Source organism: Etheostoma cragini, chromosome 16, assembly GCF_013103735.1.
Source record: "Etheostoma cragini isolate CJK2018 chromosome 16, CSU_Ecrag_1.0, whole genome shotgun sequence".
NCBI lineage: Eukaryota > Metazoa > Chordata > Actinopteri > Perciformes > Percidae > Etheostoma > Etheostoma cragini.
The window spans coordinates 11847880-11862711 of record NC_048422.1 but is presented as its reverse complement, the minus strand read 5'-3'; the positions used below and the strand labels follow the sequence as shown (position 1 = coordinate 11862711).

The following is a 14832-nucleotide window of genomic DNA, read 5'->3' as shown; positions in this document are numbered from 1 at the left end:
TAGCTCTTTGCTCACTAACATAAAACAAAAATACAAATAGTAGAATACAGTATTTTTATTGTATTAAATGTGAAAGTTGTGACCTTAATTATTATAAACATTTCCATACCACTCCATTATAGACAGAATACCAGCTGATCTGAGGGGGGGGGCTGATCTTTAATGCTGTACCTACATTGCCCATTATCAGCAACTGTTCATCAAATGTTCCAAAGGCACATTCTGTTTACTAATCTCATATCATTTTAAAAAAACATTGGAGAACCATTTTTCAATTATGTAAGCACATAATGTAATCTGAAAACTGCTGCCCTGGATCTCAGCTGGCATTCTGTCTATAATTGAGTGCAATGGAAATTTGGAAGTGACCCCAAACTTCTGACCGGTAGTTTACATGCGTTGACAGCTATCAGTCAAATGGAATACAATTTTATAAATTTAAAATACATTCAATAGCATCTTCCTGTACATACTTCTAAGTAAGTGTGTGTGTGCACACGCGCGTATTTTAATCATTCAGTCAGCACAGCCCTGTCTGGTTGAACATTACTTGAATTCCACATTCAAGCATTTCCAGATGGTTAGTTTCAGCCATGTTCAAGCAAATGTATCAGTATAATGCTATTGGAAAGGTCAGGACGTTTCTTCCCATCTGCGCTTCCCACCACACGTTCTTCATCACAGGAGTTGGGAGGAGTTAGTCGTCTTGGCCACTTAGACGTTTTAGGGCGTCGCCATAATAACCAGACACTTCAGACTTCACACGAACATGAATAGAGGGAAAAACAGAAAATTGTGTTCACATCATCACACGAAAAAACGACTGGGGTATATTCTGATGTTGACGACACAAGACATTTAAACTATTGAACATTTACAGTATGTTAAGGCGTAATGAGCATGTTACATTTCTCTGGCCATGTGCACTTACCTCTAACTGGGAGTAGAGGGAACATCCAAACAGCTTCTTATACTCTGCTCTGATGTCCAGCAGATCCACCTCTGAGCGACTGACTAGTATCCTGGTCAGAGTGGACTCTGTGGTCCCCGCGCCCTGGACAAAGGAAAATTTGGGAAAGGGGCAAAGGTACAAATTGGACCTGGGTGGATCAAATGCTCATTTGTTCACGGTTATTATCCAATATTAATGGCTGCTTTTAGGTCTTTGGTTTCATGTGTATGTTTGTCTGCTTGACACATTTCAACCAGTGGTGCACATTTAGTCAAAGCAGCAATATAACCGTGGCTTAACATTCCTTTCCACACCACTGGGGACAAACACAATTGTCTACAGTGGCTAAAAAGGACAGAGTGAACCACACAATGTGGATTTTGTTTTGGGAGCCACAGGCTTTGAGGGTTTAAAAGGCCCTTGTGCTACAGATGGACATATTGTGCAGCTTACCTTCATGCTTTTGAAAAGCCTCTCAGCCAGGTATGCTGGAGTGGTCTTCACACACTTAACTGGACAAAGAAAAGATCATTTGTGTTGAATGTGTCTCAAATGTGCAATGATTTAATTTATCCAACATGAAAATGAAGATGCAACATATTTAAAAATGAGCCAATGTATGGGTAAAAAGGCAGACAATATGACAACATTCTCACCAACAGCCACAAGTAGCTTCTCCAGGTTACCAGACATCTCACTCTCAATGCTCTCCTGCAAAGTCTTCTTACTAATATTCTTGTACTCTACCAGAGCTGCCAAAACACAGAGGAAAAAACAGATTAGCTGCTGCTGTTGTTTTCTAGCCATGCTAAGGATGGTAATGTCGATCTGTTGATCGGTGAGTTAAGGCAATTAATGTATCGGTCTGGTAAGTTAAGAAAATTATATTGCTTTATTGTAATGCAGGCTCTAAAACCAGGAACAGACAATATGTAGGCCAATTTATATTATGATATCCAAAATCTAACACGATATCTAGTCTCATCACAATATTGATATTATATTGCTATATTACCCAACCCTACCCGTATTTTTTTTTTACCTGTAGCACCACCGCGAGGTAGACATTTTTTGCGTTTAGTGAAGTAGCTTAAGAACAATTGGATGGATTGCCATTACATTTGGTACAGTCATTCATGTTCCCCAGAGAATGAATCCTAATAACTTTGCTGATCCCTTTACATTTCATCTAGGGCCATCCATGTCCAACTATTACATTTGTCCAATAACTATGACCAAATATCTGCAATACTACTGACATTCCCATCAACCTCAGCTTCATTTGCTAAGGAGCCTTAAACACAGAGTGCAGCTAAGATGGTGAACATGGTCAACATTATTACTGCTTATTAAAAAATCAACTTGTTAGCATTGTCATTGTGAGCATGTTGACATGCTGATGTCAGTATTGAGCTCAAAGCACTGTTGTACAACCTCGAGAAAAGCCACTAGCATGGCAGCAGACTCGTGGTCTTGTATTTGTATCGCATAGGCATGTACAGAAAAAATATGTAAGGGGTAAACCCACTCTGTCGAAGCTGGGGAATACTCCTGTGGCACAAGATGTCGATAAACTTTCCCTCATCTGTTCCCCACTTCTTCTCCCCAGCTTCATACAGGGCCTGAAAAGGGGAAATGAGAGTGAGGGTGAAAACACACACGGCTCTAGTTTTTATCCCTTCCGGATTTTCATTAAACCTCTTAAGAGAGCTGTGGTAACTGAGGTGTCGGCTGCTTTCAAGCCCCAAAAATGTGTAAGGTAAGATATGAATGTCAAAACAACAATTGAAGAAGTGTGCAAACACCACACTTACCAATCTGACACAAAGTAAACTGCTCCGTAGTATTTTTTTAACGTTACTGTCCTGATTCTTTACATCCAAAAAACCTTGTGGACAAACTAGCTTGGTGTCTGGACTGTGTCACTGATGAACACAGAAGTATTCTAAATGTATTTAAGAAACCGGCAGTGAATTTACCTTAGCATCGGCTTTAGCTTTGGCAATGTCCACGTTGGTGCTCTCGTCTCTCTTCCCCTGTGAGGATGAACAGAAGAATAGTCTGTGGTACGTTGAAGGATTTCAATATATTTGGCATTTGCTCATTTTAGTGATGAGCCATTTTGAATGCCATTTTAAATATACTATGTCACAATTTGATAGAGATGACAAACTCCCCAAGATTTACAGTTGTTGTAGAAAACGCATTTTATTTTATTGTTAGTTGATTTTTAATCCCATCACATTTTTTTGAGATAGGATGTAAATATTCACACCATAATGAATTGAATGCTTTAGGTCTGACAGTTTGTTGGGAATGCGAGCACATCATTAATTGAATGTCCAGTACCTCAGCCAAGATGAGCAGAGCTTTGCCGTATTCTCCAGATACCTCCGACTGCAGATCATGAATCATCGATCTTCCAGTTTCTTAAATGAAACGGCACATTACGGCTGATTTCACAACAATCTAGACACGTTACATCATGAACATTTGCCAACTGTTTCACAATAATCCAGTTACTATCTAATCGGTGAAAATACAAATACTTAGTCAGAGAGAAAGTAACAAAGTACAAATACTTTGTTACTATCCTTGAGTAGAAACTGGATCTGGGAATTCTCACAGTGTCACAACTGAATTCATATCTTGCTACTCGGTCAGAATCTTTTTAATGTGGAGTCCCAGTCTTTGTCACAATATCATCACATATATGGGATGTTTAAGGCCTGTTAGCAGACATCCATTTAAAATGTAGGCAATGACATATAAAGAACCCTTTTTCCATGTCCACTGAAGTTTCTCAGCCTGCACTCTAGTAACTTTGTGAGGTCCAGGTAGCTTTGCATAAAAAATGGCTGTCATTCACAAGGCTACTTTTATTTTTTATTTGAGAAAAGTTCCAAGCCTGTATTTTTTTACTTTTACATGAGTAAAGAAGTTGAATCAGTACTTCTACCAGAGTATTTTGTAATTCTACTTGAGTACGGGAAGTGAGTACTTTTGTCATCTCTGTACTTAGTGTTGAAGATACTAACCTGCAAGGTATGCTTCAGACAAGGCTTGCATCTGTCTGTTGGATCTCGAGGCAAAGATTTCTGTCAACGTACTCTCGGTGGTTCCTGCTCCCTGTATGCGACACACACGAAATGTGATAAGCACAAGGAAATGATGACAGCGTTTCAGCTGTTCTTTCAACACAATGTAAGTATGGTAAAATGTCATGAATCCAAAAAAATCTTAAGTAAATTAAGTCTGTTTTAAATAAATGAGACATGTAGAACGGGGTGTCTCTGCTCCCTCTAAATTCTCTTTTTTTATACACTGAAGCTTTAACAGGCCAATGCAGACTCTGTATTGAAGCAAGGGCCATGCCATCTTGAAGTTAATATCAGACACAATCTCACCTTGATGGCTTTGATGACTTCATGGCAGTCGTAGACAGCCGGGGGTGTTACCAAGGCTACTAACAAGTCCTCAAAGTCTCCGTGGGTGTCGCCCTCCAGGTCAGCTACTAATGTCTGATGGAAGAACGTTGGTATCACACATGTTGGTCCATTGTCTTTATCACAACACTCAGAATTATTATTTTAAAAGTCAATTGATATACCCTTCCTGTGGCTTTCTCATAGGCTTTAGCGATAAGCTGGCGCTGAGCATTACTTCTTTGGGTCAACACCTCAATTAGTGTCTTTTCTGTGGTACCTATAGAGAAGAGGAGAACGCAAAACAGGCTCACCACTTACTTACACTGCACTTGAAGAGTTACCTTTAGAAATACAACTTGGTCTGCTATTGGGCAGATATAAACATTTAGTAAAACATAATTAAAGTTAAAGTTCCATGTTGCTCTGATTGAAAAGAATACTTAAAATGGTGACTCATCAACTTACCCATGCCTTCTATGGCCTTCCTTAATGCAGACACATCTTCTTCCACTTTGAAGTTTGCCTTGTCCTTCACAGTTCCTCTTGCACTGGACTGATAAACACAGCAACACTCACGTTCCATATGTGTAATAAACAAATACACACATATATAGCTCCATATATATATATATACATATAGATAGATAGATAGATAGATAGATATAGATATATATAGATATATATATATATATATAGATATATATAGATATAGATAGATATAGATAGATATATCTATATATATATATATAGTGTTTTCTGTTTGATATGTTATATTCTAAGCTTTCATACAGGATTTGTCCCAATCCATTCAAGCAATAGCAACCCAGAAATATTCATCATCATCATCATCATCATCATCATCATCAGCCTGGGCACTAAAAAGGTAAGAGTGTGTTTAACTTACTGTCACGGTCAGTGAGGAGGGGGTGTCTAAGAGCAGCTCCAAGTCATCCTACAATACAAGTGGAGAAATATGCTTTAATAATCAACTTTCTATTGCTGACATTTTAAACCGGCAATCTAATTTGAAACTATACTCACCCAACCAGACATTGTTGCGGCTGTAGACAAAAGTCTGAAACTAGGAAAAAGAAAAGGCATACAGTATTAGAATCTCATCACCGCATGGTTTTATTCCTTTAGCTCTTGTCTCCTGCTTTCTCCTTAGTTTTGCTCTGCTCATTTCTCTTCCTGAGACTTTTAATGCCTCCACTTCGGGTAACAAACAATTCCACTGGATTAGGATTCGTAATGTCTTCGTTTGAATCCGTTGTGTACGCGACTAGAGCTGCATTCAATAAAAACCTTAACACTTCATGTCGACAGATGAGGAAAAACACAATTTTCCGACGAGCCAAATAAAACATTTAAACGGAATAAAGGTGCGTAGCCTACATCCGGACGAGTGTGATCAAAAGTCATTCACCTGGATTTTTCTTCTTACCTTAGTTTTAATAAGAGAACAGGATAGATATCAGAGGAATTTCAGTTTACCAAAATCGCCACACCTTAGAGAGGAGTTGAGAAGGCAACGCCCATCATTGGGCGGAGTAAAATGAGTCATGGAGTCGTTTTTCATAAACTCCTCCTCACTTGTAGGCCTACACAGTCCCAGTTCAGCCCTGTCGACTTTGTCATACAGACACAGAAATGTACCTTTCTTTGGAACTTGACTCCCTTGGGCAACAATCTGCCCACTTTACTAAAAGTAACAGAAGCTGCTGTACACCATTTCTCAAATCGTAGATGCCAGTAGACGTCAGGATGGCCCCAGCCTGTTTAGGACCGACAGGGTCCAAAGTCCTGTTTGCTTTCAGGGAAGGGCCAATCAGGGCATGAGTCAGAGAGGAGGAAGGAAACCGGCCGCATCTCTTACTGTCATCCCTACACTTACTCCATGTTCAGATTCCAATTTCTTATCTAGATATATAGCGCTGCTCATGAGTATAGGAACCTGCTAAAATTGACTAAAAAGAGAAAAAAAATATCTCCATTCCATAATCGCTTTAGTCATTTTCTCAGAATTCACAAATCTCCACCAGTCCCAAAACATCACCCTACTGTTTTTGCACGCCCTGTAATGATTCTAAAATAGTATACTGACTACTTGATAAATAAAATACAGGTGAAACTCAAAAAATTAGCATATGGTGCAAAAGTTCATTAATTTCAGTAATTCAACTTAAAAGGTGAAACTAATATATTATATGGACTCATTACATGCAAAGTGAGATGTTTCAAGCCTTTATTTGATATCGTTTTGATGATTATGGCGTACAGCTTATGATAAAATGTCCCGGTACACGGCTGCGCTGACTCTGGACTTAATAAAGCCCAGTGGACCAACACCAGCAGATGACATGGCTCCCCAAACCAACACAGACCATGGAAACTTCACACTGGACTTCAAGCATCTTGGATTGTGTGCCTCTCCATTCTTCCTCCAGACTCTGGGACCTCATAATTTTCTCATCAGAAAAATGGACTTTGGACCACTGAGAAACAGACCAGTTCTTTTCTTCCTTTAGCCCAGGTAGGACGCTTCTGACGTTGTTTGTTGTTCAGGAGCGGCTTGACAAGAGGGACGACATTTGAAGCCCATGTCCAGGACGGCTCTTGATGCAGTAACTCCAGCCTCAGTCCAGTCCTTGTGAAGCTCCCCCACACATTTGAACGACCTTTTCCTGAAAATCCTTCCATTTAATGTTCTATTACTGTGCCTTGATACGGCACTTTGAGAACATCCAACTTCCTTTGCAATTACCTTTTTGAGGCTTTCCCTCCTTGTGGAGGGTGTCAATGATGGCTTTCTGCACAACTGTCAGGTCAGCAGTCTTCCCCATGATTGTGATTTCAACTGAACCAGACTGAGAGACCAATTAAAGGCTCAGGGACCCTTTGCATGTGTTTTGGATTAGTTAAGTTAGTAACTTTTGCACCATATGCTAATTTTCTGAGATTTTGAATTTGGGGTTTTCATAAGCTGTACGCCATAATCATCAAAACGATATCAAACAAAGGCTTGAAATGTCTCACTTTGTATTTAATGAGTTTATATATTAGTTTCACCTTTTAAGTTGAATTACTGAAATTAATGAACTTTTGCACCATGTGCTAATTTTTTGAGTTTCACCCGTATATTCATTTGACAAAGTTTTTGAAGCTCAGGATTGCACACAAATTGTTCTGTCAGATCCCATCACGGTTGGAGTTTGCACATTGCTATTTTTATTGTTATATTTTTATGGTAGTTTATGAGACTAAACAGGCTTTAAGATGTAGTTAGAAATTTATAAAGAGCCACATTATGGCGCCTATCATGTCTTTCGTTGTTCTTTAAGGATGCTTAATAAACACATTTTCAGTAGTACAAATGCCCACACACAAGTTTCTGCAAAACAAAGAATATTCTTAATTGGGTTCTATATGCTGAATTAGAACTTAAAACAATTCAATCCAACTCAACTCACATTCTTGAACTACCCGCTTCTTTAAATCCTAAATGATATGTGAATGGTCTTTTGCTGTATTTAATTGAGAACTGAATGTTGTGCAGTATTTATTTAGTAGTACAATGCATAATTTCACTCTAAACTTTAACAGTGATTTTGTCCCAATTTGGAGAGAAACAGACTAGACCGGCTACATGAAGAACGTGACACTTTGGCTTTAGGCATCCTGTTTTTTGAAAAGGGATTAGCAGACACTGCCACCTAGTGACCACAACCCAAAACCCCAAGAGTAAGCTACCCACCACAGGAAAATGAGGCCTTTCCTGCTGTACCTATTCCATTGCTTGTTCTGTTAAACTTGTTGCAGTGTGTTTTAACATTTAAGCCATTCCAAGGCACATGAGCAAAAATAGTGAGCACCATCTTGTTTGTGCAGCAGTATATGAACTTTGATCTGAGCCATTAAACTAATCTGCGCCATTTCAACTGTGCACTAAGTATGTGTAGTCAGGATTACAGAGCAGAACGGCATGTACTGTTTTTGGTTTATGCTTTTATTAGACATTTGAGTCATTAACCGCATTGCTTTCATTTAGCCAGTTGATCTTTTCAGACCATTCAGTACAATAATCAATACATTGTGTTAATTTAAACCAATTTCAGAGACATTGCACAAGACAATTTTAGCAAGTGATAACTTAAGCAATTTGTATTCACTAACCTGCATTTATAGTACTCAAAGTCACTTCTGGCAAAATACCAGTTATGCAGCTACACTTTATGTACAGTGTAGAGCATCTGCTCAAAACATACATACTAAGTCATTAAAACCAGGATGGTAGACTTCAAAATATTCAGAAGAATTTATTAACATGCAACAATGGAACCGCAGACAGACCACTGAAAATTGGAAAGTACTTTTGAACATTACACTTCACTTTCTAAAGTGACACATCAGGTCAGCTTCTTCTCACCCCTTATTTAGGCCAGCTCCTCCTCACCCTCTTCCTCAAACTCTCCCTCCTCTTCAGCAGTGGCATCCTGGTACTGCTGGTACTCGGACACCAGGTCATTCATGTTGCTCTCTGCCTCTGTGAACTCCATCTCATCCATACCCTCACCCGTGTACCAGTGGAGGAAAGCTTTGCGCCTGAACATAGCTGTGAACTGCTCAGAGATGCGCTTGAACAGCTCCTGGATGGCTGTGCTGTTGCCGATGAAGGTGGCGCACATCTTCAGGCCACGGGGAGGAATGTCGCAAACCGCAGTCTTGACGTTGTTGGGGATCCATTCAACAAAGTAGCTGCTGTTCTTGTTCTGCACATTCAGCATCTGCTCATCCACCTCCTTCATAGACATGCGACCACGGAAGATGGCAGCCACTGTCAGGTAGCGGCCATGACGGGGGTCGCAGGCAGCCATCATGTTCTTGGCGTCAAACATCTGCTGCGTGAGCTCTGGGACAGTGAGGGAACTGTACTGCTGACTGCCTCTGGCAGTGAGGGGAGCAAAGCCTGGCATGAAGAAGTGCAGGCGGGGGAATGGCACCATGTTAACAGCAAGCTTACGCAGGTCAGCATTGAGCTGTCCAGGGAACCTGAGGCAGGTGGTGACACCGCTCATGGTAACAGAGACCAAGTGGTTGAGGTCACCGTATGTGGGGGTTGTGAGTTTGAGGGTGCGGAAACAGATGTCATACAGGGCCTCATTGTCGATGCAAAAGGTCTCATCTGTGTTTTCTACAAGCTGGTGGACAGATAGTGTGGCGTTGTAGGGCTCAACAACTGTGTCTGATACTTTTGGGGAAGGCACCACGCTGAAGGTGTTCATGATGCGGTCAGGGTACTCCTCCCTAATCTTGCTGATGAGCAGGGTGCCCATACCAGAGCCTGTACCACCACCCAGGGAGTGTGTGAGCTGGAAGCCCTGAAGGCAGTCACAGCTTTCTGCCTCCTTCCTCACCACATCCATGACAGAGTCTACCAGCTCTGCACCCTCTGTGTAGTGACCCTTAGCCCAGTTGTTGCCAGCACCACTTTGCCCTGTAAAACAAGAATTAAGATTACACTTTGTGCATAATGAGCAGCTAACATTTTTTTGAACAAGTGAGCAAAAATTATTATAATTTACCGAACACAAAGTTGTCTGGTCTGAAGATCTGGCCAAAAGGTCCAGACCTCACAGAGTCCATGGTGCCTGGCTCCAGATCGACTAGCACAGCCCGGGGTACATATTTACCACCTACAAAAGCAGGTCAGAGGTGAGGGGGAAAAAAAATTGAAGAAAAGAATAAAGTAGTAGATAATGAAATTTATATATTAAAAATACTAAAAAGCTACTTTAAAAAATAAATACCTGAGGCTTCATTGTAGTAGACATTGATCCTGTCGAGCTGCAGGTCACTGTCCCCATGGTATGAACCAGTTGGGTCAATTCCATGCTCGTCACTAATCACCTCCCAAAACTGTAGGACAAATAAAAACCTTTTTAGCTACAAAGAAATTTGTCATGCTAGTGGTTTTAATTTAAAACTGAGGGAAAAAAATGTATGGAAAAATATTCACATTAAGTTCCCCACCCTTAGGCCTCGCCCACGTTATATGAATATTAAACAGTTTTCATTAGTCGATTAAAAAAGATGCCCAGTTTAATCAAATACATGGCGAAAGCTACAGACTTGACGCCAGTGACGTATATGGTGAGTAATAACGGTTCCTTCTTTCTAGTTTCATTAGTAGCGTGGAAGCAGTGGCGATCATCGGGGTAATCTACGTGGTTTGGCCTCCATGCGCCATTACGGATAGTAAGTGCGCCACTGATCAACTCTCATAGGATTGAACGTGCCCCGCCTCGAACGCTGTATCGCTTTTATTAATCAATGGAGGAGAAGGAAATGGACGGGAGTGCATTCATTCAGCATCAGGCGCTCATCAGGCGGTCCGTTTAAGAGGAGAGTCTTTATTTTAAAAAGGGGGGGTGTAGGGCTTTTAGGCTGCAGCCATGGGGACCGCATGGGTGTGCCGAAAAAAACCGCAGCGGCCTGCAGAGAAAAGTGGACCGATTTAACTTGTGGAAAAATGCAACCCTACGTCATTCTTCGGTGGTCAAACATGGTACCGCGACAGTCTGACTGTTTAGTATTTCGAATTCTTCCATAAAAACGTTTCAAATAATAAAAAAGTTAAAACGCACTCAAATGCCCTGGAGTTTGTTTAACGTTAGCCTAGCAGGTTTCCTGCATCAAGCTCGAGCACAAAGCACGGTGCATTGTCTCGTCCTCTGAAAGGAAGCTGCCTTCAAGTACGCTCGGAAATGTCGACATCTATGAGCAATCTGACAAAACAATTTTTGTGAAATATAAAGCACAACGTCATACAATGGGGGCATTTGAAATGACACTCCCATGCACCGACACAAATCGCCGGATCGCTCGCGGAATGCGCAGTTAATCCGCCTTCATGTAACGTTAAAAATATAATTTTGATTTCAATCACATAATTACAGTACTGCTATCCAAACGGGCAATACATTGCAGACAAAACAGCTTTGGTAGATGTATCCTTATTTGACGTTGCAAAATATAAAAACGAGGTCGGAGTATGGGCGTCAGCTCAGTTTGGCGCGCCTCATAGCACGCAGTTTGGTGCGTGTTCGGCCTTGTTAAGGTTGGGATTCCGTGGTGTTAAACAGGAAGTAACAATGGCTCAGATTAGTTTTAATTGTTTTTAATAGTGTACACTTCGACAAATTTCGTCCCTAAAGACGTCCCAAAACATAATTCGTTTATATTAAACGATAAATCGTCAATTTATCTGAGAGCCGATTACACGGCGTTTTTTTGAAAAAAATTACTCAGTTTAGAACTCAAAAGGCAAATAACTTTACTAACCTTAGAGCCAATCTGGTTTCCGCACTGTCCGGCTTGAAGATGCACAATTTCCCTCATTTTTCTGTCTGGAAGAACAGTAGACCTCTCGTGGAATGACTTTGCCTTTCTTTATCTGCGTGCACAATGGCTGGCTCAAACCTGTATTTATACTACAGCTAGATCCGCCCTGTACGCGTCAGCTCGAATGTGTATTGGCTGACTTTTTGAAAGCATCATCTACAGACACACATTTTAACCAATCAACTGTTCAAATGCTTATCCGCAGCCATGTCCCAGAAGGTTCCCGGTTGAAAAGATCCCGGAAGTTCTTAGCGGGGCGTTTGAATCAATTGCGTAGACTGCGACATTCAATAAATTCCTTGATTAAGAATATTTACATTGCACACAACATGTGTATGTAACTTAGTTCTATATAATTATAATTAATATATGATCGTTTATTGATATACTTAGAAGGGTAAAAAGGTAGGCTATGTTTCAAAATTCAGACTCGTATAATTTCCCACTAACACTATTTCCGTTATTATTTCGTAATTCATGGTGCTTTCAGTAATCAACTGTAACCGAGTGACTAAGTAATCTTAATGATATAATGAGTTATGCCATATTTATGACTTTCAGATAGGACAGAAGGCGATGGCAGTTTACCATCGTGATTGTCAACTGTTAGCCATAGACGTACTGTGTATTCTGTTAGCATAATGGGTCAATGGGTTTGCAGTATGCATGATGTGTTGTTTTAGGATATCCATTGCAAATAAGTAGAAGGAAATTAATCACTTTACAATTCGTATGCACCCCTGCACTTATTGATATATACATTGATTCATAATGTACTGTATATAAAACAATATGGCCTACTTCTTTTGTTATCTTGCTATACGGCTGTAGGCCTACCATATATTATGTTATACTGTTATTGCATTGCACCATATATTTTTATACCTCTTAAGACATACTGTTAATGTGCAACTTGTTCATATATTTTATTTCTGTTTTGCTATTTTAATGCAAACCAACACTATGTATCCTCACTGTAGGGCAGGGCCATATGGAGAAAATCAAATATCAAGATATACTTGACCTAATACATCAATGTCAATATTACAACTATTATAGGGTTGACAATTGGTGCTTTTACAAAATATTTACAGTGAGATTTACATAAATAATCAATAATGTGGATATAATGATTAAGTGCGTAAAGGCAAATAATTGAACAGGTAGTAAGTCTGGTAAATTCAGAAACTCATGTCACTAAAATGTAGCATTGAAAACCAGGAAAAGACAACACTTGGGCCATATTGCAATTATTAAGATATCCAAAATCTAAGGCGACATAGTTTCACATAACAATTCTGATATAACAATATATTGCCCAGCCATACATTACAGAATATATTATTCTGGTGTACACTGTTTACATATTTTAGACTTGCTGATGATCTACCTTGTCACTTTACCATGTCACTTACCTCGTAACATTAATTGCTCGTATATAGTTCTTTTTTGTTTTCCTTCTCTCTTGTATATTCCCTTTTATTTTGTTTATTATTCTCCATTAGCAGGAGCAATTGTACTACAATAAAGATTACAACAACAAAATATATGTAAGGTTATCATATCCAAACACTGCATTTGCACTTTTTCACAAACAGACCACACCTTCTAAAAGCTTAATGTTTGGTTTATTAAAAATAAGAAACATGGAAAGGCTCATTTAGAGTTGAGACTCAGGGTGCAGGGTGAGGGTGCTGTCTCATTGGTAAGGGGGCCGTCTAATTGCAAGGTCTTCAGGCTCCACTGAATCACCCTGTGGTTCTTGTGCTAAAAGAGAGGGATAAATAGACAGAGAATAAAGCTTTGTTTACATTTGTTTATATTGTTTATACTTTACACAAGACACTGTGGGCGTATATGGTGTGCTAGCTACGAGCATGCACAAGTTAAAAGGTAAGACACATCTATGTAGGCTTGGACTAGAAAATGCTTTGGCTGACTAAGTTGTGTTTCCCAAATTATGGAACTTCACAAGTTGTGATCATCAACAGCTATCTACTGCGTATAAAGTACGACAAGTGACATTAGTTACTGATGTTATATGGATTTGTATAAAGTTGTTTCATGTTCTTGGTTTCATGTGGCAGCACTGCAGTAAAATTCCTCAAACTGAGTAACCTACATATATTACATGTACTTGACTGTATATATGTATATATTTTTTTTTATAAAAAAATTAAGTATGATTCCTTATATATTAAGCAGTATAATACAAAGTTAATTTAACTCCATGTTTGAAACATACCTTCTGTTTTGAATCTGACCATTGTACACTCAGCACTCCTGACCTGCATCATGCTCCATAAAACAGCATTCAGCACTTCTATAGTGGGTTACAAGTATATAATAACAATTGTGGTTACTTCTATAACATAGCAATATAATAGTATGATTTCCTACTTAGTTTAGTGTGACACTTATGTCCTCCAGCTTCCATCCCCCAGTTGCGCTGCAACATAATACTGTTAACAGAATATAAAGTAGGCCCTTTTCACAGCAACCATTTTGACATGTCACTGCAGGGCCAACACAGGAGAAGTTATTGATCCAATTGATTTTGATCCCATTCTATTCTGTGTCTCACAGCCATTCCAATTCACACTCATACCAGGGGCCTGGCCAAACTAAATGGTACAGAGCCATAAATAATGTCAACAGTGTTTGCCTTGGAATAATTTGTAAAAATGACGGCTGTGAAAGGGCCTAAAAACGCTTAGCTCATAAGTAACGTTTTGTTATGTTTATTATTATTATTATGCTATTTAGAAGTATGCACTCTGATGTATGGGAGGTAAGGCCTGTATAACAAAGGCTACCCTAAATTTACTAATTTACTATGGGGTGATTCACTAACGTGCTTAATGCACGTCAATTTGATAGAGGTGTAGAGTTTGATAGAGGTTTGTAGCTCATAATATACAACCTGGCCCTTTAAAAGTGGATCGCAAACGGTCCATTCATCTCTAACGTTACTGCGCATACACATACACACACATATAAAGGCCAAAGCTTTTTCCTTGCATGTTTACACAGATAGTATAGGGTATTAAC

The 14832-nt window shown here is 39.6% G+C and overlaps 2 protein-coding genes across 2 annotated transcripts; both read right to left on the bottom strand.

Annotated features, from left to right (window-relative positions):
- Positions 1–508: 508 nt before the first annotated feature.
- On the bottom strand, positions 509–6030 carry anxa3b (annexin A3b). The gene is made up of 14 exons (XM_034896876.1): positions 5825–6030; positions 5422–5461; positions 5285–5332; positions 4846–4933; positions 4563–4657; positions 4360–4473; positions 3991–4081; positions 3302–3381; positions 2932–2988; positions 2481–2574; positions 1609–1704; positions 1406–1464; positions 932–1054; positions 509–757 (listed from the first exon to the last, which is right to left on the bottom strand). The coding sequence occupies exons 2-14, from the start codon at positions 5431–5433 to the stop codon at positions 698–700; spliced, it is 1017 nt and encodes a 338-aa protein (XP_034752767.1). The 5' UTR covers positions 5434–5461; positions 5825–6030; the 3' UTR covers positions 509–697.
- Positions 6031–8369: 2339 nt separating this feature from the next.
- On the bottom strand, positions 8370–11991 carry LOC117959621 (tubulin beta-1 chain-like). The gene is made up of 4 exons (XM_034896872.1): positions 11722–11991; positions 10188–10296; positions 9963–10073; positions 8370–9874 (listed from the first exon to the last, which is right to left on the bottom strand). Exons 1-4 carry the CDS (start codon positions 11776–11778, stop codon positions 8814–8816), a joined length of 1338 nt encoding a protein of 445 aa, XP_034752763.1. The 5' UTR covers positions 11779–11991; the 3' UTR covers positions 8370–8813.
- Positions 11992–14832: the final 2841 nt, after the last annotated feature.

Coding starts and splice junctions, on each gene's coding strand:
- anxa3b (XM_034896876.1), bottom strand. Junction 4,082..4,359: donor AAGTCATCAAAGCCATCAAG/GTGAGATTGTGT, acceptor TGTCGCATACAG/GGAGCAGGAACCACCGAGAG. Junction 1,465..1,608: donor GAAGCTACTTGTGGCTGTTG/GTGAGAATGTTG, acceptor TTCTTTGTCCAG/TTAAGTGTGTGAAGACCACT.
- LOC117959621 (XM_034896872.1), bottom strand. CDS start 11,778: ATGAGGGAAATTGTGCATCTTCAAGCCGGACAGTGCGGAAACCAGATT. Junction 10,297..11,721: donor GAAACCAGATTGGCTCTAAG/GTTAGTAAAGTT, acceptor TTTGTCCTACAG/TTTTGGGAGGTGATTAGTGA. Junction 9,875..9,962: donor ACCAGACAACTTTGTGTTCG/GTAAATTATAAT, acceptor CTTGTTTTACAG/GGCAAAGTGGTGCTGGCAAC.